The sequence below is a fragment of the Hyalella azteca genome, unplaced genomic scaffold (assembly GCF_000764305.2).
Source record: "Hyalella azteca isolate HAZT.00-mixed unplaced genomic scaffold, Hazt_2.0.2 contig15466, whole genome shotgun sequence".
Lineage (NCBI taxonomy): Eukaryota > Metazoa > Arthropoda > Malacostraca > Amphipoda > Hyalellidae > Hyalella > Hyalella azteca.
Window position 1 is genome coordinate 390,451 of NW_025945320.1, and position 26,675 is coordinate 417,125.

At 38.7% G+C, this 26,675-nt stretch overlaps 6 protein-coding genes across 9 annotated transcripts in view; 2 read left to right on the top strand and 4 right to left on the bottom strand.

Moving 5' to 3' along the window:
* Nucleotides 1-3,006, top strand: part of LOC108679110 (longitudinals lacking protein, isoforms F/I/K/T) — a 68,451-nt gene extending 65,445 nt beyond the window's left edge. The window contains exons 6-7 of the mRNA XM_018167677.2: nt 2,103-2,456; nt 2,542-3,006. Coding sequence (XP_018023166.1) covers nt 2,103-2,456 — 354 coding nt within the window. The 3' untranslated portion in view covers nt 2,542-3,006. The remainder of the gene's footprint in view (nt 1-2,102; nt 2,457-2,541) is intronic.
* Nucleotides 50-2,096, top strand: LOC125179164 (zinc finger protein 583-like). Its single transcript, XM_047884524.1, has 3 exons — nt 50-145; nt 351-578; nt 1,013-2,096. Exons 1-3 carry the CDS (start codon nt 77-79, stop codon nt 1,355-1,357), a joined length of 642 nt encoding a protein of 213 aa, XP_047740480.1. The 5' UTR covers nt 50-76; the 3' UTR covers nt 1,358-2,096.
* Nucleotides 1,782-11,985, bottom strand: LOC108679112 (longitudinals lacking protein, isoforms H/M/V). 4 transcript variants are annotated; one of them, XM_047884523.1, is made up of 5 exons: nt 11,867-11,985; nt 10,937-11,605; nt 10,428-10,655; nt 9,732-9,818; nt 1,782-4,902 (listed from the first exon to the last, which is right to left on the bottom strand). In XM_047884523.1, exons 1-5 carry the CDS (start codon nt 11,942-11,944, stop codon nt 4,504-4,506), a joined length of 1,461 nt encoding a protein of 486 aa, XP_047740479.1. In that variant the 5' UTR covers nt 11,945-11,985; the 3' UTR covers nt 1,782-4,503. The 4 variants fall into 4 exon arrangements, with proteins under 4 accessions (XP_047740479.1, XP_018023170.1, XP_018023171.1 ...); XM_018167681.2 differs by having other exon boundaries at nt 1,782-4,905; XM_018167682.2 differs by lacking the exon at nt 1,782-4,902 and adding an exon at nt 5,986-6,918.
* Nucleotides 11,986-17,394: 5,409 nt separating this feature from the next.
* LOC125179162 (zinc finger protein 536-like) lies at nt 17,395-19,478 on the bottom strand. The gene is made up of 2 exons (XM_047884517.1): nt 19,361-19,478; nt 17,395-18,523 (listed from the first exon to the last, which is right to left on the bottom strand). The coding sequence occupies exons 1-2, from the start codon at nt 19,409-19,411 to the stop codon at nt 18,098-18,100; spliced, it is 477 nt and encodes a 158-aa protein (XP_047740473.1). The 5' UTR covers nt 19,412-19,478; the 3' UTR covers nt 17,395-18,097.
* A 3,389-nt stretch (nt 19,479-22,867) lies between these two features.
* On the bottom strand, nt 22,868-25,385 carry LOC108679106 (zinc finger protein 219). Its single transcript, XM_018167634.2, has 3 exons — nt 25,319-25,385; nt 24,391-24,890; nt 22,868-23,054 (listed from the first exon to the last, which is right to left on the bottom strand). Exons 1-3 carry the CDS (start codon nt 25,328-25,330, stop codon nt 22,928-22,930), a joined length of 639 nt encoding a protein of 212 aa, XP_018023123.1. The 5' UTR covers nt 25,331-25,385; the 3' UTR covers nt 22,868-22,927.
* Nucleotides 25,357-26,675, bottom strand: part of LOC108679105 (longitudinals lacking protein, isoforms H/M/V) — a 75,927-nt gene continuing 74,608 nt past the window's right edge. Inside the window, exon 6 of the mRNA XM_047884494.1 lies at nt 25,357-25,833. Within this exon, the coding sequence (XP_047740450.1) occupies nt 25,372-25,833 (462 nt within the window). The 3' untranslated portion in view covers nt 25,357-25,371. The remainder of the gene's footprint in view (nt 25,834-26,675) is intronic.

A 26,675-nucleotide genomic window follows, 5' to 3' on the forward strand; every position in this document is an offset into this window, starting at 1 on the left:
CCTTTTTTCTATCATCGCTGACAGTTTCATCACGCAGCCGACTGATTGATTATAAGTTATGTAATAATCTGGCATCATGTCATTGGCTGGTTGCATTGAGGCTCAAAGAATAGAATGTGAACTGCTTCAAAGTATCCATGCTCAGGTGAGTTTGGTAACATTGTTTTTTTACTTGATTTCTGGGTAATTAAAGAATCTTTGATCACCCACATATTTTCGATACGTGATATTTCCAGGATTAAATGATTTTTTTTTTGTGCGTTATAATAATTTTTGTAATGTTTCTGTTGGAATTTATTTTTCAGTTCACGGGTGTACGTGACGTATTAACTTTGGGTTTCTTCGCGCAGAATTACCACTGTGCTAAAGATTCGACTACGCTACCTTGGATGCCAAATTTGAGTGCGCGGAGTGACATTTGGAAGCGAGGCGCTAAGCTGGCTCCTCAGATCTCCAATATGGACGACGAACCTCCAGCGTACCACGAAGATATTGAGCCCATTGCCAATGATATTATCGACGACTACCGTCAATCCATGGGCTCGTGGGACATGGGGTTCATGCAAGGATCATTCCAGGTGAGTTTCAGGAGTTGATTTAAATATAAATAAATGTTTAATTTAAAAATATAACTATGCGTTTTCACTGTTGATTACGGGCATATTTTAAAAGTCGACTCATCTATTTTTAATCAAAAGCATGTGCCAAACATTGGATAGTTGAAAGGTGTTGCTCTCGTCATCGTAGTAAACAAAATTGTGAATATTTATAGGTATTGACGTGGGTTCACTTTGCTATGAAAGACTTTACCAACATAGTTTTTCATGTTTTGAAATAATATTGTTTACCGTGTGTTTACACAGCTGAATTTCCATGCTATTAGGATTGGGATTTTTCTGGAAGTTCAAACCTAATCTAGTACGTTCAAATTTTAGCAGTTCTCCCGAATTATATCACAAAAACGCTGCATTCAACAAAAGTAGCGATGGTCAATAATTCACCCTCATTTCAGGACTCGCTGCATAACACGAGTGCGGCTCGAAGTCTTGACTTGGAAGCTCAACATGCTGGGCTTGTACAAACTTGCTCGTTGTGCCACAAGAGCTTCTCCGACTCGTGGAAGCTTAAAGTTCATCTTCGCACACACACTGGAGAGAAGCCTTTCATGTGCAAATTTTGCTCATATGCGACCGCACAGAAAGGGAACTTGCAGCGCCACGTTCGAATTCACACTGGCGAGAAGCCATTTTTTTGTGACCTGTGTCCTTACCGTGCCTCCAACAAACATTCACTTGTATTTCATAAACGGAGTAAACATATTGAGCAAGCACTCGAAGATTCAAGCACTACTATATGAGATTAATCCGGAATTGGTATCGTAATCAACCCTCGGATCAGCTTGTCACCGGATGGAGCTAGAAATTGAACTTACTGAAAGATCTGAGTTGTTTGCACCGTGATAGGTGTAGCTAGTTTCCAAAAGACAAACACGATACGTCGAATTATAGGCTGCGTGAACAGTGTGAAATTATTTTGACTTGTTTGGGGTGCGAGACTTTTACGAGAAATCCAGTCAGGAGGTCATATTTGAGGCCAAACTAACAGCGTGTGGTAATTCTTTTTTTTGGACATGTATTTATAAATTAGTTACTAGGATTTGATGGCAATAAATAATCAAATAGGTAGTCGTGCAATCAAAAAGTTGGTAACTTGGTATCAACAATAATATGAATCTTGAAGAAATCTAGTGCAATATTGTATCGAAGGGAAATGAAGTGCAATTGAAGTTGAAAAATCGTTTAATCCAAGCAAACTATAGGCAAACAAAGGGTAAATTTGAACGCTATGCTTAGAATTTTGAGTGTTAAACGTCAAGAATGGGCTCATTCAAGTGTGAAGAATACAAATGTATGATAGCAAATGAAGAAATAGTCTATAACTTACTGCATTTGTCCGTTGATTAAAGACTGAACCATTAAGAATGCAAAATGCAACGGCTTCAATCGGTCTTTTCCGTAATTGATGCTTATAGCGATTAATCAAACATTTCCTTCACCCTCTGCATGTTTCTACGCTATTCTTAGTAGCATTACTGTTTTCAGATCGCCTGGGCGCTCACCATGCACTCAGAGCAGCAGCAGATGGGGCTAGGATTTTCACAAATGCAACATCAAGACTTCACAGGCGGCCATCATGTTCACAAAGTCATGCCTTTTGATCAACTCAACTTGGATGAACTGAAGGTGACGGACAAACAGCAGCGACTCAAATTCTATCGTTGCCCCGTATGCGAGAAACGATTTTTTGAAAAGTCTAACTTCGAGAGGCACTATAGAACGCATTCCGGTGAAAAACCTTTCTCTTGTAGCTTTTGTTCTCATCGCTCTTCCCAAAAATCTCATTTAGAAGAACATGTGATTCGTAAACATTCAAGTAAAACTAAGTTGAAGAAATAAATTAGGTTCGATTAAATAACTCAATAGGTTAATAGCGAGTTATACGATATCTTCGTCCATCCAAGATGAATTATTACAGTGAAAAGTCTGAACTTCCCCTAGAATTTTCCTTTTGCAGTAGAATTTTTTGCCAATAAAAATTTGCATTTTCCACTTCCGAAGGAGTAGGAATTTACAGCCAAAACGAACAGAAGATTATAATTTGTAGCATATTCTACCATCTCCTACCTCATTAGCAATTATCTGCATTCACGTTTTTGCAAGACATTTTATTTTACGCTTTATACATATTGAAACCACATGCACATGTCATCAAAAATTGGATTTGTAATAATGATGTACAAAAATTCTATTCCCATAAATGCGAAAATATAAATGACAAACAAATCAAATAAAATTTCAATAAATAAATATGCGAATTTAGCGTAAAGGGAGTTCCATGTATAAAGCCTTTTCACCAACTAGCTTACTAAGCACGAAAAAAATTTGATTCGTTGGAAATTTTTGCTGATAATAGATGAAGCAGTATAGGATAGAGCACAAAAAAAAAAAACGCATCAATTGGCAGAAAGAGATTCTCGGTTCTTGTCAGATGATTTTTTCTTACCCTATGCTCTTGCTATTTCTCATGGAAACTTTCCAAGTGACGCAAGAGCTTCACAAGATTTAAGCTAGATAGTTACCTGAGCATACACTAAATAAACAAGTCTTTGGTTATCAACACTTCGAAATAAAATCAGCTTATGTCTAAATATAGGTAGTGGCACAAATTAAACACGTTAAGCATAAATATGAAGCTGATCATTTGTAAACACATGGCAAAAAGTTTGTCAATGAAACCTTATTTAAATTTCCACGTTTAACACGCATTTCAAACTCCGTTAGTCTCGTATTACAGATGTCTTCAGAAAAATAAATACATGAAAACAGCCGTGAATTCTTCGAAATTAAAAAGCGTGGACTCTCAGCTGCGTCTAATCTGCGTCATCTTTGGTTGGGAACATTTGAAAAATTTTATGTGAAATCTTTAAAGAAGTGTTTTAAATGTCAGGCAAATATCGGATCATAGCAGGTTAGATCTGTGCCTATCTCTGTGTTATGTAATAGCCTACAGAAAAATTTCGTTACTCGCATAACTTTCGCCTCAACCAAGAAGTGCTACATTCGTGTACAAAACCTTTGAGATAAAACATCGCAAAATGATACTCCAGTAATCTGTAATTAATATTGGACGAGCATCTAAGTAGTTAACGATCAACGACCCCGCCGTCCACAACAGCTACATGCCATCAATGGTTCACAACTGGGTGACGTTATCTCATACGCGTCCGCACATGATCGTCCATTTCACCTACAGGAGAAAGTTCTCCTTTACCATAAAACAATCTTAGCGACTGTATTTCTGATGATTTTGAGTTCTAGTATGTCAAACTATACTTGGGTCAACATTTGTCATCATCAACCGTACTGGGAAACTTGGCCGGTACGTTGTAAAAAAAATATCGGCATATCCAAAGGTCTCGAAATATACATATAATAAAATCGAAAGGCGACTCCTGAAATAATATCATAAGGATTGTACAGCCTTTGCTCTCGTTCAGTTTGTTTTGCTCAGTTTACAGTTTTTTTAGTTTATGAACAAAAGAAAATAGAACTTTCATCATTTGAATCCAGATAATTCAGGCTATTAGCCGAAGTTGACAGTCGCTCCCAGTTTTCCAAAAGACCGTGACTAAATATTTAACAAGATGAAATAATTTGACTAAAGTGAATATGAAAAAGGAATGCAAGCCTGCCAATGCTCATTCCGCCGTCACTCAAGCTAACACATAAATTCTAGCTCATTAAATTTTAAATAAAATAGGTACCTAAACTCCTTATAATTATAACCCTAACATGAATAATTAACTTATTCTTTTGAGGAGCTAATAGGTCTAGATAATAGAAGGCGGATCTCTTTATACTTGCGATGATAAAAGAAAACGTAAATACATTACTAACTTCACTAAAAATTATGATTTTGTCTGTTTTCGCGAGTTTAGGACAATTATGAAGCACTGGTGACCTGATGATTGAGATTGCAGTGGTCGACCAAGTCTTTCTTGAAATTACTTTTATAAGGACACAACTGACACTTGAAGGCCTGTAGATCGGTGTGCGTTATCACGTGGTTCTCGATGTTATTTTTCTTAAGAGAGGTGTAGAGACAAATGCGACACCTATAAACCGCATGCTTATTGGTGTTATCCTCTTCGAAGAGGCTATTGATGACATCTTCATTGAGAATAATGTGTGCCCTGATGGTAGAAGCGGCAGCGACCTCCGCCACCATGTCGCACGCCTCCTTCGCCTCCAGCAACGTTGACGTGATCATCGCTGCCGCGTTTCCAACCAGTTCTTCTTCAGTCATCTCGCCTTCAACCAGATTTTCGTCTTGGTCACCACCCTTCTGAAACAAAATTCAAACATTATTCTTCCAATATATATGGCAGTGTAAATAATACACTAGTTGCCACGGAGACGAATTTGAATGAGATACTTGTTTTTCGTATTGATATTAAGCAGTAGAGGAGCTAGGAATATTCAGGAATGATTTTCGAAATTCAAGTACCAAGCTACGAAGTAATTAATGAAATCGCATTGCAAAATAAATTTGTTTTTATCGAAATACAGACAAAAGATTTTAAATTATGAAGTAGAAGAAGAGGATATGATAAATATGATATCCAGATGATGGTCAATGTTTACACCCAGCGAACAACTAGCGTCTTACCTGATTAGGTTAAATCCGTAGCTTATAATTCATCATTTCGTAATAATTTCAAATAAATAGCCACATTGGCGGGCACCGCGCAATAACAAGTTCAAGTCTCAACAACACTGAAATTAGACATTAGTAAATTTGACTTTCGTCTGAGATACTTGGAAATTTGTCTTTATTTTTCAAATTTAAAGTCATAGTAACAAAATTTACAATCACAGTAGCAAACAGGTTTAGAACAATATCTGGCTCCAGCTTAGAATTCTCGATTTATGACTTTCGCGTAATTGAAAGTAAAATTACTCAAAGTTTCGTGCGCTTTAGTCGTCTCACAACGAAAGTGATTCACCAACTATGGGCAGCAGCGTTAGCATCTAAAGAGATGAATAATAGACAAGTTAACGACGCAAACGAAGATACTCTGCCCATAACTTTTTTTGCATTGAACACATGCAGAGAAAAACGACCAAAATAATCCTACCTCAAACAACGACCAGCTGTAAGGTAGGTCGCTTTGGAATTATTCGAGTGGACGCAAAATCTCCTCAAGATTGCAGACAAGCAAAACACACGTCAAACAACATGTTTGAGGGACAATATGAGCAAAATGTAAAGAATTTTACTTCAACCTGAACCTATTACCTTAAACCTAATTTTAAATTTTCAACGGCAAGAAAAGTTGAAACGAATTACATTTTCCTATTCACTACCAAACGCATGGAATGAACTTGAACTGGAATAAATCTAGGAATAAAAACAATGAAGGACGCCAAGGAGAGGGAATTGTATAGTGCAGTGCACAAAAATATATAAAATCAAATCAATACATGGCCTTAAAGTGCATTCTTAGCTTAAAAATGCAGATGAACTTCAAGTATTCTGCCTCTTACGCGCAAAACCTAGAGGCAGTAAATTTGTAAAAGTCCATTTATAGGACCTGGATAACGCTAAAAACATCAATTTATAATTGAGGAGTAGGTACTCTCAACTAATAAGCTTCAGAATATTGAATCTTTTTTAGGTAACTTTTGCCAATTAAACTGCACCGGGGTACACCAAGTCATCCATCCAGAATCAAACTTCTAAAAAAGCTTAAATTAATAACAACATGCAAGGGAAAAATAATGTTAAGAAATAATGGAATCCGTGAGCTCAGTACCCGCCGCATGATTGTTAGATAAGTTACTGTTCTTGTCAGTAGAATAAAGTTACAAATTGATGCTCTCTTGCAACAAGTAAATAGTAATGGAGCGCATAAAACGATTCAGTAACTGTGAAACGTACATAAACATTTATCAATAAAAATACAGTAACATCCTATCAAAACTAAGAGCTTCAACATTTGCTTCTGACGGCGTTCACGCCATGTTTGATGAGCAGATGTTTGTTAACGTTGCTCTTGACATTGCTTCGGTAAGCACACATGTGGCAAGCGAAAGGCTTCTCGTTTGTGTGGACGCGCTTGTGGTCTTTGAAGTGTCCCCCATGGTTGGTACTGTAGCCGCAATGAATACAAATGAACTTGTGAAAAGATGAGGATGTACTCGCAGGAGGGGCTCTGACAGATTCCGAGTATAAGGAAGCACTCGGAAAGCCAAGAGTGCCAGTGGGTAAGAACTCCCGTTCGAGGTGCGCTCTTGGAACCATAGTTTCGACGGCAGGATGCTGTAAGTCGGTAGTGCTCATCCCAAACGGTATCATCTGCCGGCAGAAACATCAGAAGTCACTCCAGCACTTTCCGGAACAGTAAATAGTCTTCAGCGACATGTCTAAGCAGTTTCGCAGCCACCAGATGTACTCGTGCTCAATGAATTCAGAAAACCAGATCGTTACACCAAGCGAGCTTGAATATTAAATAATCGACTTCTTCACAATAAAAACATAGGAACAATTCAGTATGTAAGCCATGGGCAGACGGCTAAATCTGGTACGTGAGTATTCCTGATGAAATGAAACTCACTACATAAATGTAAGAATTACTGCGTGAGAATTAGTTGCAACCGAAGTTATGAGTTTGAAGATTTATGCACACTTGTACAGTTTTCTTTTTACTCGTTGCAAGAACTGTGAATTTCAATTCTGTCAAGAAGCAGACGGTTGGTTTGATGCAGTAACAATTTTTAAATTTTCCTTCCAAGTATTTGCGACGCTTCGCTCCGAGCTAATAACAAGAGTCGTAACAAGCGATTCCCTTTCACGCATAAACAAAGCTTAACAATGCTCTTCCGTAAAAACGTCCACTAAAATTGCTGATTCCAGTTTTCGTTAATGACTACTTTTAGTACGAGAGTAACCCATAATAGGCTGGTGAACAAAAACTATCAACTAACAAGATTGCTAAACCAATACTTCCACGTTTGTGTTCAACACAAGAAAAAAACAAGTTCTGTTAATAGGAGAATACGCGAAATCGAACTGATCACATTTTTCGTCCTCAGAAGTTCGTTTTGGGACGTATAGGTCTGACTCTCGTAGCGACCGACTGAGAGCGCAGGCTGGTGCTGCATCTCCTCACGGGGACCTTGTTGGTAGATTCAACTTGCGTACAGGAGCTGACAACGGAGAAGCCAGACGTAGTTATAGTAGAAGCGTTGGAGCTCGCCAAAGCTACTGCTTTGGAAGCCACCGGCGCATAGTCGGAAAGCTTTTCTTTGTGCTTTCGTAGAACATGCTTGCGAACGTAAGTTTCGCTTTGATATCTCATGGAACAGAACTTGCACTTGTAAGAGGCACTGCTCGCAAAGACCGGTGGCCCGCTCACAGAAAGTGCCATCGCATTGGAGCTCGAAGATCCACGCGAATTTTTAGTCATTGATCGCATTGAGCGACCTGAAGAACGAGATATTGATGTCACACTGCCTCCGTCAGATGGGAGCGACTGACTTGACAGAACATCGTCAAGAACTTGATGGTTCTCCAGAAGGTGCGGGTTGCTGTTCTCATTTTGAAGAGGAGCACAATTCAAAGCCCATACCTAGAAGAGAAGATGCAGACGCTTTTAGGATGACGCCATAGCAGGTCTTGTTCTTCAAGTAAAGACAAAATCGCACCTAGCTTTACAACTTCCACAGCTTCTTCATGGAGGCTAATAATGTCCCACGATGATGTCAGAATGTTTATGTTCTCTCTCTTCAATCACAACCACAAGCATGACCGCGTCCTGGCGATGAAGCATTTTACAACTTGAGTGAGGAAGAAACCTGGCTTGTGGTGCAACGCAATGAAGACCAAAACACTCACGAAAGTAAGTTGGGTCACAATGGGAATTAATGAGCGCAGAGTTTCATACCGACCGAAAGTGTAGCCGTGCTGATCACTCCGGCTCATATTGGCCACGCGTTCAAAATTGGACGACGAAATGACAGAAAATCTTCATTATGAGAATAATTCTACAACACAAATGCCTAAATCTTTCTTTATATAAAAAAATGAAATAATTGTTTTGCAACACACTACACTTTTTGTCACAGGATTGTTAAGGATCTTCAAAAAGAATCGAACAAATACAATTTTTTACAACCTCGGAGGTGTATGCAGGCTCGTGAGGCTATGAAAGAAGTGCGCAGGCTAGTGATTCACAATAACACGGTATTTATGCAGCTATAAGAAAGCGAAAGATGACGATCAGATGAACATAGTGAACATTGCCACTAAGCTTATACCTATTTAAAACACTTTTCATAAGCACAGTGGATAATAAATTTTGAAGCTTTACGTCGACATTTACTGTCTCGCGACAAGATAATTTTTCAATTCGAGTAGTCAAATAGGCTCTACCGAAGCACGAAGTTAACGAGGTGTCATTAACACGAAAATAAATGAATATGAATAATACAGGGATACCAGAATAATACTAATTAGCTGAAATTAATGAACTCCACAAATGTGAAGTGACATTAAAGTTGTGATGGCCTACGATGCAGTCATATTCTAAGTCCCCAACTAACACAAAGGATAGAACATTTCAGGGTTATGCATTTCGCCGAAGTTTATAACATTAGGAAATACTGATGAGGCATCACTTGGTAACAAACATAGCACCAAAAGATGAAGAAGAGACACAAGCCTATGAAGAGATGAATGAGTTTACAACATAATTCCTCGAAGTCCCAAAGTCGTGCATAAATCATTGATCAGCATGCGTACGTGATAAGCTATATGCATATGATGACACCACATGCTTACATTCAGAAGCATATAAATATATTCAAATAAAAATTCATGCTTGAATGATGGGAACCTGCAATGATTATAAACCTAAAAAGCCATAAATGCAGGAGTGAAAAATATGAAGAAGATAAATTAGATAGTGTAACACTGTTCGGTGAACGAACTTGGGTTAGAATATTTTCAGACGAAATCGTTTGAAAGACATGAATGCATCATGATGTCACTCGAGTGCAGACACCACAACTACTATAACTCACACAAAAATACACCAACTACCACACAAATACAAACTACTAAAAGACATCATCAGAAGAGAATGAAAATGATAGCAAACGAACACTCACTATTTGGCGAGGATGAGAAGAATCGCTCGTAAAACTGTCAGTTGGCAAGCCGGACAGACTCCCATCTCCCTCCCAAAGAAATGAATTCTGCAACAATTAGATGTATTTATTGGTCAACATTCTATCTTCCTGCAAATGCGAGTTAAAATAATTTAAACACCGCAGAAAGTTAAAACAGGCAAGACCAGGAAGAGGAAAGTACATGTGACGTCTTTAATTCACTAAGGATGAAAGTACTTTCGGCCAGTTCAATTTGTTCAAGAACAAATTTTGAAAATCGGTAAGCAGAGGGTATATAACGTCACATTCGCAATGAAAAATAAACCAACAGAATAAAAAGAAATTGAGTGTTTAATTCTACCACTGCCAAGTTAAATTCATTTTCAGAGAAGCAGAAGGTATAGGAAATGAAACTTGGATCGAGGCTCAGTGAACTGCATACGAAAATTTGATAATTTGACGAATCATGAAGTAAAAATTCATTCAACACAGTTCATCACCTTGCTCGGATGATCTAAACTGGGATCATCGATGAGATGAATAAGTTCACTAACTCAGTAGTGAACTTAGTGGTGCAAAGCGCCTGAATTATCTGGATTCAAATGTTGAAAAACCGAAGCAAAAATTTTGTTCTAATCTTTTTGCTTGTTAACTACAAAGTCAGAATACAAATTAGTTCGTGCAAACAACACTCACTGCTTGATACTCAGCAGACCCCGGAATGACCTCAGCCACGACTTCCTCCATCGTCTGAGGAGGTTCCAGCAAGGAAGTGTCCTCAATAAATTCACTTTCGTCATCGACGTCCAAACCAAGCGCTTGGTGCAGGGAGGTTTTGTCCTCTAGTTCGCCTGGGACCTCCGTACAGTCGTCTCCATCAGCCTCTGAGTCTACTGGTTCTGCCTTGACATTCTCTTCGGGGATCTGAAGCAAGTGCGCAGATTTTTTTAAAGAATTAATATAATAAGAAATGTAATGGATTAAACGATACAAAATGCAAAGAAGTTTAGCAGACAAGAAATTTCAGTTTCAAATTTGCAAAGAACCGATTGCAATTAGAAACAAAAATAGATACTGAAGCATTAGTTTGAGTAATGTTTAATATCATTGTAGAGTACATTATAATAAAGATACAACTTTTTGGTAGTACTTTAAGAAAAATGTCATCATTCAAATATTTAGCCCTAATATAGAAAAATACATACCGCTTCCTGTTTTCTTGCTTTCTCTTCATTTGTCTGCGTTGAGCTGGCCTTATTTGAGGAAGTATCAGCACGTCTCTTAGCATTACTGGGAGAATTTTCTGCCTCTTCAGAGGCATCAGTGAGCCCTTGGGTCTCTCTGGTGCCATCTTCATTATCTCCACTAGGAGCTACAGGCGCACTCTCGGCATTGTGACTGCCATGGTGATGATGATGGTGGTGATGGTCTCGGCTTCTACCACTCGGTCGCGACCTCACAGGACTGAGGATTTCTTCAGAAACATCCGACGAGTTCTCTCTTCTTCTTCTCTTGGCACGAGGGCTGTCCTCGCCTCTCTGAGATCTTTTGTGTTGTTCTCTACCTATACTAGAATTATCTTTAGATTCCATAGGATCTTCATCAGGAACTGCTAAGCCTTTGATTTTCAAACACTCGGCAGCTTTGATAAGCCCAGCTAATTTCTCCTGCACAACATTAACTTCACCAACATACATATAATTCAACAAGGCTTCCAAGTCTTCAGAATTGATGTCTTTCAAGACTATAACAGGATGTTTGCACTGTGTCCTCTCAAACATCTCCTCAAAATATTCACTACAAGTTGACAGCACAAACTTATGCAGAGAATAAAATCTCCCATCACAGGCCAGGGTGACATCACTGTAAGATTCCTGGAGGAACAAATGCTTTGTGAGTACCAACAAAATAAGATACAAACAAACAAAATTAAACATTAAACATAAAGAGGACATGAATTTACATCAAGTAATTAAATGTTTTTACATTAAATCATATTAAATGAATACTTCAAGTTTATTAATTCACCATTTACATGTGAAAAATGTATAAAAAACACATGGACTTCAAGTTTTTTGTGTAATTAGGAATTATAACTAAGCCATCAACTAGTATGTTGATGCTGCTGAACTCACCTTAGCTCGAATGGTAGACAAGACATGAAAGAAAGTGGATTTATGATTATTCCACTTTAAAGATAAAAGTTCAGCCATGTCATTTGTAGATCTGTTCTGTAAAAATTATTAGACAATTAATATGAAGGAAATAAATATACCTAATAGGAAATTGAACTGGAGTCAGAAGCTAACACACAATTTAATGTAAATTTTCTGCAGAACACAAGGCATTCAACTGACAAGTTAAAAGCAAAAGCACAAATTTGGTGATGAATTCAAGCAAATCAACAAACAAGATTCACATCACAGTATCAATCATATTTGCATTCATTGCAAATAAGCCTTTTGGAGTACTATATATTAAAACCACATTAACAGTCAACTTTAATTTAGCTTCATAGTTAAGACTCTTTTTGGCACATTTTCTCATTTATGGAAAAAATGCCCTATTGTACTCATCATATCTGTCCGTCTGTCTGTCCGTGTTTTCAAGTTTTTGTTGACAGGAGAATGCGCTCTGTCACTCACTGCTGTGAGTACCGAGTTATATTTTTTTTATTGAGGGCTTGCAATTACGATGATTTTCAATCCACAAATAGGGTAGTTTCAGATAAAGACGTGTCAGATATGGATACATCTCCACCATTTATTTGGTATTAAGGTTTTAATCTCTTTGCATAAATTTGGCTTTTATGTGATTATCCAAGTACTCTTTAAATTTTGAAATTGTTTATGTGATATAGCTGGTTTTTTAAATGATCTGAATCATGATATGGTGACTTCACTTGGTATTTGCTTCGTCTTCATGTTCTAAGTGAATTGCTATGCTGAATATGAAAGAAATCATAGATGTTCTTCATCTTTGCTAAATGGCACTAAAGGAACCATGAATTAGTAAAGGATCATTCTTATGATAAAGTAACTATTTTTATGATAAGTAATCAAGTAATTCAATTAGTAAAGGATCATTTAGATAATTTCCGATTCTTTTATGGCATGTGGCACATTGTAATGGCAGTGAAGAAGTGAATAGCGAGAATAAGCCACTCGCTGTTTTGGTAATGTAAATTTCACAATAAATAGATTTCATCCACACTGAGATTTAAATGATGGAAATTAATTTAAAATTTGAAACCCTCTTTATACCCCTCCAGATATGAACTTTAGCATATTTCTGTATGATTTGTCAATATTTTCTTATAGACTTCACTTCACATCCTGAATGATTTCATCTCCCATTGTTAGTTTTTGAACATTCTTCGGCTTTTAGAAAATTTTCATTGTTCATAAGTGAGATTACTGCATTTTGATAAATCAGAGAGGCAGGATTTTGAGAACTTGGGCATGTACCATTAATAAAAATTAGACATTATTAAAATTTACTAGCATAAATGCTTTCTAGGGAATGTTTAGTTTAGTATCCACATGTTTACTAGCATTTCAGCTATTTAGCTATCTTGAACCAGAATTCATGATGGACATCACCAAAGAGGTGGAAGGTCTCAGATGTCCAACCCACTAAAGCTAGCTCAAAAGAAGCAGGAAAGCATCTCAAAGAGATGAAGTTACAAGAAGGGACAGGTGAAAAGCAACAGAAACTAAGATTCTCGAACAAAAGGTTGCTTACACGGGATGTCGGCCTCCCGCATGAGAGACAGAGAAGGGAAATGTAAGGAATCCTACCTACATAACAATAATAACTTAACCCCACAACTAAAGCCCGCAGTCAGACACAGCAAGCTTAGTGGTAGGGCCACTTATAGTAGTCACCTGGCAGAGGACTGTATCTAAGGAAAGCTTTCCACCTTGGGTGGAAAGCATTTTTATAAGTGACCTTCCATTCTTAGAATTCCAACATGGACTGAGGCACTCAGAAATAATCCCCCTACTCTAGGAGCACTAAATCCCATAGGACTTCTAACAAGCACAGACACACATCAGAAGTCCCCCCTGAGGGGACTCTAGGGAATTATGCATGGTGGAACACTAGGAGCAGGACAACACTTATACACAACCACACATGGCAACACTTACACACAATGCAACTGATTTCCAGACAAGCTTCACTCAACTATTTCTCATGTGTTATTTCTCAACTATTTCTCTCTTGTTAGTTCAATTCACTGCATCCTGATCCTTCTGGCGTACCAGAAACCTTACTGTGTGGCGTGTGCACTTGCAGTCTTTCAGATTTCCAGTAATTTTGAAGTTATTTCTCATAAGCAATAATTTCAGTCAATATGTGAGCAAGAACACAAGATCTTCAGAGGGCGTAAATTTTGCTGCTGATGCGTGATCATGCCTCACCAAAGATCTTTTGATATTCACCCACAGACCCACTTTCTGCACCCTGGCTGTTGCCAGGTACCTATAGTGCCAGCCTGCTTGCATGTATTGGATAATTGGAGTGCACGCTTGTCCTGCTCCTGATAGTGGCAAAGCAGAGAGTTTTTTAGACTCTCCCTCAAGTTCATTTTCGAGTCCTATAAGAATAAGTAGACCAGCAAAGTATCCTGGAGGCTGGATACCACTCATACGGTCATACCAGCATTATCATACATAAGAAAGTGGTTTAAATCTTGAGTAAATGAGCCATGGCCCATGAGGAAATTAAAAATGAACCGATTCTAAAAAAATTTGGTTGGTCACTCTGACGCTCCTATTGTAGGGTAAACGCGGTATATTCCGACATTGTAGGAAATTCCGTCACTTCTCTAGTTTTTCCTTTATATTAAGCTTTTAGTTCCATGCGTTCATTGATGGTTGAAATGGTGACGTCATACATTTGCGTGTCGAAATACTGCAAAAACACTAGGTCTTGGCCATCTAGTGATAAAATATTGAGATCCAAAGAGAGACAATGCATGCCACATAGTGGGACCAGCGCAACCATCCCCCTCCCATTTTTGGCCACTGCGCCTAATTACATAGGTACATGGTTCTTGAGAGCTTGCAAGTTGAGAAGGCATTTAGAATGCCATTATTTAACTCCTATACATAGCCCAGCAAAGTATTGTGGATACCAGCATGATTACATACGATATTAGTTTAAACTTTAAATCTTGAGTAAATGAGAAAATAGAAAATAAACTGATTCTAAAAAATCACTGGTTTGTCAGTGGTCACTATGTGTCACAGTGTCACAAACTCACAATAGTAAACAGTAAACTCTGCTTTGTAAAGTAGGTAGCTAGGCCTAGCATGAGTCTCAGAGTCTGCCATCATGCCACGAGACATTATTAGGTATTTCATTCAAGTTTAGTTCATATTGGTGAATAGTCACTAGTGAAGTAGCTAGTGAGTAGTGGGCTAGCCTAGTGCCTAGTGGCAACTGCCAACTGGCTAGTAGTGACAAAAATTAAATTTCATCAAAACCACTCCATTTTTGAATTTCAAAATACCTATATTTAAAACATCAAAATTGTTTCAAATTTATAAGAAGGCTAGCCTATGACAATACTGGTATCCATAGGCATAGGCATTAGGCTAACACTCTATAATCTATTGGTTTAAATTTTAATTATGCTCTAGGATTCACAAAAGGTATAAAAAGTCAGCATTGCCACTTCATTGGATTGATGATTGAATAACCGCTTGAGTCGCTTCCATGTTTAATTGTTTCTTGTCAAATATTGTGTTATTTGTGATTGTGAATTGTGATTTTGTGTCCACCATTTTCATTTTTCATTGTGTACCTACCTATCAAATTGTCAAAGTGTATCAAATGGATCATGGATGGAACTTGACTAGCTCAGACTCATTTGAATTGATGTAGGTATTAGTCACTAGCTAAAACTCACTATTAGCCTATGTTGCTTACATAAACACTCATTTGTCCAAACATTAATTAGGTCAGTCTGCCTATTGCACTTGTAATTCCATGCTGGAAGTTAGCGCTAATACATTTACCTACTTAGTAAGGAAAGATTGTGGTTGATACTAACTTAATGGTTAGGTTACTGAAAGCACATTGTGTAAAATTTCATGTAAGATGTAATTTCTGGTTCACGTGCATGATAAATTCTTCAATAGGAATGAAATAATTTGTTCTACACAACCATATGCCTGGTCCAGCCTGGAGCCTCATAACTGGCCATACATTGGCACGCGATCTGTCAGATTAGAAATCAATAATGAAGTTAATGTGCCTGGCTGCCTGCGTCGCTGAAACGTACCCACGCCAAGCATCTCAGAATGGCGTCGTATCCATCAAGAATGCCTGGTATGGTTGTTTCTACATAAAATTGACATTGACAATTCCTTTTCCTCAATTTCATTTAATACAGAATATTTCATAAAATGTGACTCAACAATTGCGTATACAAATAGCATGTTGAAAATTATTTACGAATCTTTGAGACATAGAATCGTTGCTAATTTTTTTCTAGTGATTTTCACAGTACAGTCAAATGGCTCATGTGCCGGAAATCGAATTTAATACGGAGTTTCCGTCCCCTAAATAATTCTTGAATATATATCGGCCCTTTGCTTTCAAAGTTCACGTCATCCCGTCTTTATTTTAGTATTTTAGTTTATTACTGGCTCACCTGGTACCATTTATGGTTTGGTGTTTTACCTGATTTTCCCAGCATAATGGAGATGACAAGAATTGAAATGCCATGAATTGAACTTCAGCGGGTACGCTTTTGTACGGTTAGTGTGATTACCATTTTAAAACTTCGCTGACGAATATTTATTTTACTTCGATCATTTAAGAGTGCATGAAGTTTATAAAATTTTCAGTTACACGTTTTAAACTTTCTAGTCTAGTTCATCTAATCGACAGCGAAAACGTAAAAATTAATTATTAACAGGATCTCTTGGAGCTGACAAAAATAGAAAATCAATATCAGGAGACGATGAAGTGGAAAAAATTGAGCCTGGCGATATATAGGAGAAAAATCGCAACGAAATAAATGTGTCCTACTGAATTCGATGGAACCAACGCTAGCGAAGAAATTAACCTAAGTTGTGTTCTATATTCAAGGCCCTCTACTACATGTAATTCATATTACGTGGCATTGGCAAATACATTTCCATGCATCAGCATGTGCCTTTTTAAATTTGCTTTTTGAGATGATTTGTACGAACAAACATGACATTGGTAAGGTCTCTCTCCACTATGTGTACGTAAATGGAGAACGTAATGACTTCTCAGGGACGTTGTGTAGGTACAAGATAAGCAAGCGTATTTCTTAACATTCGGGCTCTTCAGAAAATTACTCCTGGGGCGCCCAACAGGCCGCCATGAGCGCCTTCCCGCAGCATCAGCGCCACTGCCGGGCATCACGTCGGAGTTGACAGGTTCGTCCCATGGAATCTGCAACAGAGAAGCCACAGCCGGCCTATTATACTGATCATTTTTGGGGCAGAGGAGTTTGTTTCCTGTACTTGTCTGCGACCGGCAAGATAGCCGTTAATTAGAAATACAGTTTTAATAATGCTTTTTCATCATCCAAAAATAATGATTACATGCTAATACTGTAATCCTACAGAAACACAGACTAAAACCAATTTAACCATAATTCACGCAAGAAAACGAGTAATGTAATTGAAAAATCCTTTTATTGTAACGAGCAGCAATACAAGACAGTTTCTACCAAAGTCGAGAACATAAAATATCATATAAGAATTTCCGATTTAGACAGAGTGCAGACGAAGAGCTTATCCATACCTTAACACGGTTAACAAAAATTAACTAGAATCAATGGCATGTATCGTGATCTGTCCATTTAAGACAAGCGTCTTTCTTAAGAAATGAACGACATTCAATTCAATTCGTCAGGAAGTTAAAAAAAAAAAACTTCAACAGGTTTAACTTCTCTTTTGAAATGAACAGAATCGTCACTAAAACGTGATACGCGACCTTTCCACAAAAAAATTCCTGCAACATACATACTAGTTTTATCGACGACTTGAAAAATTAATTGGGATACTTTTATGATGCCGTTGCGACGCATATTTTGGCAGATATTGAAATGCAAGAGGCACTGTAGTAACTAACGCCATGTTTTTCAATGACTTAGGTTCACTAAGTATTGAATCATTATTGAATAACGGAAAAAATAAACAATTAGGATGTCGTTAATTAAACGCACAGATTGATCATTAAAATTGAGTTTTTGTAACTGCTTGATCCTTATCGATGCTGTGCCAAAATACTCCGATGGTTCTGCTTCTTGCGTTCCAATTCTAACCAACTCCGTAATGTACACTAACCTATCCATGTAACAAAGAGCAACAGCGCGATTACTGTGGAGGTCCGTTAATTACATCCGTTGCGTGTCGAATGAGGTGGCTTTTGAGGTTTGATGCCTGGCATGAACGGTAGTCACAATGAGGACACGTGTACGGTTTTTCCCCAGTATGTGTGCGCTCGTGTACACGAAGGTTAGTTTTGACGGAAGTTTTGTACGAACAGTAAGAACAGCTAAGCATTTTCTTAGGCTCTCGTACGCTTCCCTCATAGGGTGCAGACGGGCTAAACATTTGGAGGATGTCCAAGTTAATATCGTTTGTGAGGTTCGATGGATTGCGGTTGGTCAATTCAGATTTTGAAGTGAATGCGTTGTCGTTCGTTGAGCGGACGGGCATAATCTGGAGACTGCCACGAGGAGGCCAATATAGGAAGCTTCTTTCTTGTGCGGTTACATGTGCTTTGTCGTCATTAGGCACCTGCGGAACATAGAGAGATTCATTAAACGTTGTGAATAACGACAATCTTTCTAATGCAATCATTCGCATATTTAAATGATATGGAATAATTTTTTTATAACCTGAACAAATACTTTGACAGTTTGACAGATATATACAACTACATTTCGTCATACTGGTGCGAATTCTTAAAATGTGAACTGGATCAAAGCGCCATGCTGACAGGTGCCGAGGGTGCGACACAGTGCAGGCAGTGACTATTCATGTAAATCTCGGCTACAGTTGGGCATAAAAAATACTCATATTATTTAGCATGCGAAAGCATTACAAGAAAGTTCTTTCAATTTATTATGTGGAAGTACGGCGAAATTGTTAACAGGAATCACAAAGCTATTCAAATAATGGACCATTGTGGTAAAGCGTTCGCAGCCAAGGTACTCCAGGAAGACGCACCCAAAATTTCCGTCACAAGAAACATCCTCCCCTTCTTCCAAATGCCAGCAAGGATAATTGGCAATATTTTTATAATTTCAACTCAGCCAACCTAAGAATTTTAAAATTTTGGCAGTCAACTTGCATTAAAATAAATCGGAGAGGTAGCTATGCTCGCCACGTGAAGCGAATCGGAGTTCCATGCACGAGTGAATTTTATATTTCGGCTGAAACTACAACATTAGCGGGAATCGGACTGTACTTATTCTCTTCTTTTAAGCGTTTCACACCAATTTTACCGCGACTTGAATTTAAGAAACCGAGTGAGTTTCATATGCTAATTTCCACCCAGTTATTGCTGGGACGAATGAATTAGTACATTACAAGCACCAACAATTCAAGTAAAGTAAATGCCTCTCGACACACCAGATCCACCTTAGAGGGATGCAGGAGGCACGGGCGGTATACTCCGAGCATTGAGATGAGATGTTGCGTGGGTTAGCATATGACGATTCAGATGACTTTTCTGTGCAGACTTGTAGGGGCAGATGGAGCAAGAGAACGGCTTCTCTCCAGTGTGAACTCTAATGTGAGTCTTATAGTTTGTCTTGACGTACGAAGAGTATTCGCAGTATGGGCAGTGGTAACGCTTCAGACGAGATTCATTGGACGTTGATATGTCAGAGACTTTAGCAGCAATTATTGAGCGTGACGTGATGTTTTTGGTAAAATCATTTCTATGTACAGATCGCCCCTCTGACACGGAGTTCTGCAGTGATGGTGATGACCACGCGGTTGATCCACGAGAGGCGTTCCGGAACAATACCTGCCGATACAAGAAAAAAGTTAAACAACGAATTATGGGTTACCAAGCTGTGGAAGCATAATTTCTCATGCATAAAAAATTAATTCATAAACTTTCAATTATTTAAAGCACAGAAAACAAAGCAAACTGGATTTTCGAAACGTACTATCACATATTGGACAGGAATAAGGTTAAGTAAGAACAAAAAAAAAGCTTCACAACTTCCATTAGCGAACCTTTAAAGCTCGATTGTAGTGACATCCACGTAGAACTGCGACCACGAGTAGTTTATGAATCAACTGCTAATGGATCGAGATAAGCGTTGCGGTCACTCACGAATCCTTGTGTCAAATGAATTGGGAAAATTTTCTTTGGACTGTCCCCAAGATGCACACGTTTCTGTAGTCTCGCGAACGTCATACAATGGGCGAGATAATCGGTTGAGTTTTCATGATTTTTTTATTACAAGTAGGAAGTGTCTGAAATTCTTCGGTTTAGCAGGTTATAATAAAAAAAGTGCTACAGACATTTGATAGTTTGTCACCAGACATGGACGAACTGTTTGAAGCGATTCATTTGCTTCAATGAATTTTAATTCGATTCGATATCGCTTCCAAATGACGGTATTCACAATGGAAAAACTTTTCAAATGGGGGAATAAATGTCTTCGCAATGACCAAAACAACCGTAAAATTCTCATCATTTACTTACAACAAAGTCATTTACTTACAACAGAATGTTGCTCATTTACTTACAAAAATACAACAGCACAGGCTGAACCTAGCTAATGAGAATAACAAGTTCTACGAGCCCGCAATTATGATGAGTTCTTGAGATGAGTCTGTACATGCCGCCGCATGTTAGTGAGGTGTGAAGAGCGGTGGGGGCAGTGAGGACATTCAAAAGGCTTCTCGCCAGTGTGCTTCCTCATGTGCACCCGAAAGTTGGTGCTAACGTGGGTTTGGTAGGGGCACAGATGACACGATAAAAGCTTAGCCTTGAACGGAGACAGCGACGCAAGGTCCTGCGGCATCGCAGACGCATCAACTTCCGCGACATTCGGCCACAGACCGGACGCTTGCAGCGCTCCTGAGGCTGCGTTCCGAGTTTTTTCAAGCAGACCCAAGTCCAAAATTTGACTCTGTCAAAAAAAAAAAAAAAAATTGGGAACTCTGTTACTCAAATTTTGATTGATGGATACACAATGAATACTAGAGTACATTGTTGAATTAATAAATAAGTATTTCCACATTCAGGCCAGATATGTAATTCAACGCACAAAGGTTCTTCAGAACGTTAAAATAAGAAATACAATGTTTCGACACAAGTTTATTGATAGAATGTCCACAAAACAGCAAGAACAATTTCAGAACCATCAGGAGATGGCGAACAAAAAGTAAGAAGATACATCCTGTTCTAGATAATCAGTTCTCTACTGGTTATAAAAAGGATCTTTGAAGTCGTTTCAACGAACTGAACGTTGAGTCAGAAATTTTGCACAAGAATTTTCCGGAATTTAATTTAATTTAAACAATAAACAGTGGGCCCTTCGAAGAACAAAAATAAAGTTAAGCTGAAACTACTCCCGCATTGACGCTCAAAAAATATTACCAATCACAAGTTCCAGAGCCACTGCTACCGAACAGAAAATAGTAAAAAAATCACAATTAAAAAATATATATTGGAACAACCGCTCAGAAAACAATTGAATTGCCCTATATATAAAGTTATAAACGCTAGCAAAAAAAAAGGAAAAGGAACCAGAAGATTGTAAATCTGCACTGAGGACTAGACAGCACGGCAGTCCACGAATTGTTGTAACGTATATTTTACTTTGCTCGAAAGCCGTTCCTATAGTACAAAGCTAAAAATACAAATATACATGATAGTATCGTACATATAACAGGAAAGAATCATGTATCGGTAATGAAACTCGTATTGACTTAGATTATTTGATGAATAATGCAGTGAGTCAACTGTTGAGAATTGCAGTAAGTCATAGCGTGGTTAACTGTTGAATAATGTAGAAAGTCTCAGCGTGAATGAACTGTTGAACTTCTTAGCGAGGTTAACTGTTGAATGCAGAAATCTCAGCGTAAATGAACTGACGAACTTCATAGCGAGGTTAACTGTTTAATAATGCAGGAGTCTCAGCATTGGTGAACTGATGAATTACGCATCCCGTCTTCGAATTGGTGAACAGTTATATTATGTAATTTTATCAATATGGTACACTACTAAAATAAGGTACGGATCGACATCAGAGAACAAGACTTGATAAATCTTCGTTACTTCATTTCGTCTGATGCTGCATTAAGCAATTATTTAAACGTAACGAGGTTATGAAAAAACTTTATAAGGTTGGCGCATGACTATTGCATGAGTAATTGCTTATTTTTTATAGTTATAGTGAAGTTTATGGTCTACTTAGTTTATAAAAGTTTTATCAAGCCTGTTAAAATTATTTAAATAATAGCATCAAAGATTTGTCAGTTCACCCTTGCAGAACGTTGAAATTAACGTATGTATTCAGGTTCGTAGTATGGATATTCTCGAAGTAGGTCTTGTATTCTAAGTTGCACCAAAACTTACGGCTTGACTCCATCAAAGCATTTGGCTGCGATATGGGAAGTTACATCTCTTAATAACAAATGATCAACGATAAGACAAAATTGTTCTACTTAATACTGCTGACTGTACAAAAACTACGTACCGCGAAATTCACACGATAACATGACACACGAGAGAAACTGTTATACCATTGGGACATAGCTGCTCAGAACTAGGTATCAGTTCTAGGTAACTAGGTGTCAGGTAGCGATCAGTTCCTAGCTCCGATGTAGCTCTAGTCCAATACCATAACATGATCTGCGTGTTCGAGTACAAGGTATTTTAAAGATAGATTGTAGTGTACATTGAGATTCATAAATTCACCGATTCACAATTGAAACTGAATTTTCTAACCCAAGCCTAACTCTGGTTGAAGTGAGTGATGATATGTCTCTTCAGGTTGCTCTGATGGGAAGCCCGGTGACTGCAGTGAGGACACTGGAATGGCTTGTCCCCCGTATGAGTGCGCGTGTGATATCTCAAGTGGTACTTGTTTCTTGTGGTGTAGGAACAGAAGGAGCACGTGAGCATCACGGAATCCTCGCCCACAAACGCATGTCGGCCGACGAGAGGTTCGGTCACGTGGGTAGCGGCGCCGCTAAGGAGCTCGTTGCTGCTGGGTTGGTCGCGGCTGAGGTCGTCGCGTCTTCCGAGGAAGTTTGGCTGGACGAAGGCGTCGCCATGAATCCTCCGGGAGAAGACGCTCTGAAAAATTCCGCAATGTTATCTTTCACAAAGAATTTTCTAAGATAAATTTTAATGATCACCGGGAAGCCACATTCATAAGAATTTAAAAACTAGATGATCATGAACAAAACGAAGGTCTCAATGACGACGGGAAGTTTTGTAAAAAATTTCTGCTCCAACTGCAGCTAAAAGTGTTGGGGTCAAAAGTTTTTGGCATCGGTATCATCCGCATTTAGATGCCAGCTTAAAAGGTTAAAATGAGATTTCAGCACGCAAGAGAGCTACGATTGTTGTGATGATCTTCTGACTTATAAAACAAGCTGGTTTCAGTTTCACACAGTTAGTTTCCACCAGTAATGACTAATTACTTTTCCGCATTTCAGAAACTTTCTAACGGAATATTTATGGAAACAAATTATTAGAAAACATTGGTTTATTGTAATTAAAATGTGATATAGAATCCTCAATAAATGCCGTAACACTGACCGGTAAAGATGCTACACACATGCAAAATCCTTATAACTTCGATTACTTACATTGTTATAAAACCCATAAGTCATTGGAAAACCACGAAACCTGCATTCAAGTGAGCTGACTAACAGTCTGATTGATAAGGCATTATTCCACCACATTTTTAATTACAATCGTACTGTCGAGAGAAGTCTAACGACGAAAATAATGGCATTGGCTGCCCAGAAGTCGCCTACTTTTAATACTTACGCTGATTCAGAGCGTGACTGCAACGCAGAATACTCTTTATTGTGTTCATACTGACTCACTTGGGGAAACAAGTAGTAGTTCATAAATCTCCCTCCCCCTAATTCTATTTAGGCAGTTTCTATCCGAGTGATTTCTCCCAACAACATCTTTAAATTGATAGCATGACGATGCGAAACCGGCATACATATAAAGAAGTTATCTCTAAATTTCATAGACGCCGAGCGATCACTGCCATGCGATGAACACTTGTGGATTTTCCGGTCACCTCTAATACAATGCGTCTATGATGCCGAGGGCAAGGGTTTCGTCACCTCTGTCACCCATTGCTCTGGCATTGTTACCGCCACGTGATGCAAAGTTCCTTTTCATCGTTACTGTGAGGCAAAGTATATAGTTTTCGTCGCTGTGGTGCTAAGTATATCGTGTTCATCGCCAGCGATGTGGGGTGCCTTGATATAGTAATGTCTGATGTTGAGAGAAATATTTTTGTCACTATTATGAACTGTGCATCGTCGAGTGTGACAAAGGATACTTTCTTGTCATTGCATGTCATGCTGAGAGTACTTTTTTTTGTCATCTGTGATGCTGAGTGTTCGATTTTGGTCATCTAATGCAGACTGCTGCTTTATTTCACCTGTGATGCAGAGTGACGTGACGTCGCATGTTGCTCTCGTGGGCCGCTCGGTAGGTGCAGTGGGGACAAGCATGGGGCTTCTCGCCAGTGTGCCGCCTGATGTGATACTCAAGATGCTGCCGCTTCGGTGACTGGTATGGACAATGAGGACATTGGTGCAGCGTTTTAGGCGCACCTCCTCGACCCTCCAAGGATGATTGGTAAGTAAAGGCCAAGGAACCAAATGTTTTGTTTAGTGAGAAGCTTGAAAGGTCGTATGAAGAGAAAGTTTTTCTATGTCGAGAGTACGAAGCGTCATTGAGATACGACTGGCTAGCCTGTGAAGTAGAGGCAATAGTAGTGGACTTTAGTGACGAACGTTGAGTAGAATTTGACCGCGAGGACAAGCCAGCAAATGTGGTTGGGTTGAGGGAGGTCGGTGCGAGCTCATCGATGGACTGGCATAGAGACAGCAGAGGATCGGATGACACCAGATGAGGTTGCGCCATGATGCCCACAGTCTGCAGACAGATAAGGTATAGTCACTTGCAATCCATGAGTAAAACAATTCTATAATATCTGCGACCAGAAACAAGAAATGTGCTACCGCTGCTCAGTGTCTATCGAAGGTTTCAAAAAAATTTCACAGAAATTTTTGCAAGAGGGATGCTGGAGTCACCGTCCCAATAGCCTTAGTAGTCAGTTCGAAAGCGTCGTTTATGCAAATGACTAACACTAGGGATCTGACATTACAACAACAAAGAACGTCTGGCAGTACAGAAAGATAGTATATCGTCTTGTTTCACATACTGAATTAGAATGTTGTAGAAGAATCATCGATTGTAACACTCCACCTATACCTACAAAATGTTTTAAACAGATACTTTTGGAAGTTTTTCCATTGCACTTCGGAGACTAGAAAGATATTGCACATAGGCATTGAGATTACCAATTTCCGCATAATCCATGTTATCCAGAAAACCACAGTGCAAAGGGAACTCGTTACTGAGATGAGAGCCTGAGGTGCACAAGTGAGGGCAAGTCAGGATGTTTGGTTTGGACATGCGCGAGGAGGTCGGCTTGCAAGGCGGTCTTGTGCGCACAGTATGGGCAGGGGTACACGAGCTTGTTGTGGACTGTCATGTGGCGCTCGAGATTTGAAGGATGACTGAAGTTTAGACCGCATACGGTGCAAGATATCAGCTTGTTAGGTGATCGTTCGTGTGTCTTCATGTGACGTTGCAAATTTCCGCGCTGTGAAAACTTGAACTGGCATTTATGGCACGCGAAAGGTTTTTCTCCCGTGTGGGTGCGCAAGTGATTTTCGAGGTGAACTTTCTGTCGCGATCTGTAGGAGCAGAGGTGACAGGCGTGCGTCTTCAGTCTTTCTACGTCGACCTCAGATTCATGACCAGCTTCTCCAAGGATGCCATGCTGCAAGTAACGCCTTTCAACCGCCGATCCCTGAAGACGAAAGCAAATCAGCCTATTTAGTCTGGAATCTTCTGTATGTAAAAAAAAAATACAAAACTTTCCAGGAAATAAACGCAGACTTAGCAATAAAATAACTAAAAGGTGTCCACTGTCCAATACGAGGAAGTTAATCAGGACATGATCATTAAAGTGCAAAAACGCAAATAAAATGAACAAGAAAGCACCAACGAAAATTTATTCACAGACATGCTTTCGTAGTCTCAATAATGGATAGGTTACCTGTCAGTCTTGGTGGCGGCCCACGGTAGTACTTCCTTCTCCTCAATCGGACACTGTGAAGGTTTATCGAATCCTTCATGAACGTGCGTCAAGATAATAAAATTCGTATGCTTCTAATTTCTCAAACGTGTTTCCGATCAAGCAAAAACTTTACGTCGATACAAACAGAATGATCGAAATCATGGGATTATTTCATCAAGCTTACGAAATCGATTTAGGAATAAATCAAACTCAAGTTTCAGTAATGTGTGTATTTACACCTTTATCATCACATCATGAATAGTAACAGACATGGCTTTCCATTCGCAGTAAAATAATGCTGATCGAATTTCCGTACGAATGCCAAGCTGATGTTTTCTAATCGTATCATCGTCTGATTATTTAACGCATTAGAGCAATTGAGTAATATTCCAATCAAAGTTAAAATTGATGTAACTAATCTCAAAGTTAGAATGAAGTTGGTAATAAATAATCAAAAAATAAAGTTAGCGCATTAAAACTCATTTAATTATTCCTTTGTCCAAGATATTAGGAATAAACATTATGGAAAAAATATAACTCAGTACTCATTGCAGTGAGTGACAGAGAGTGCA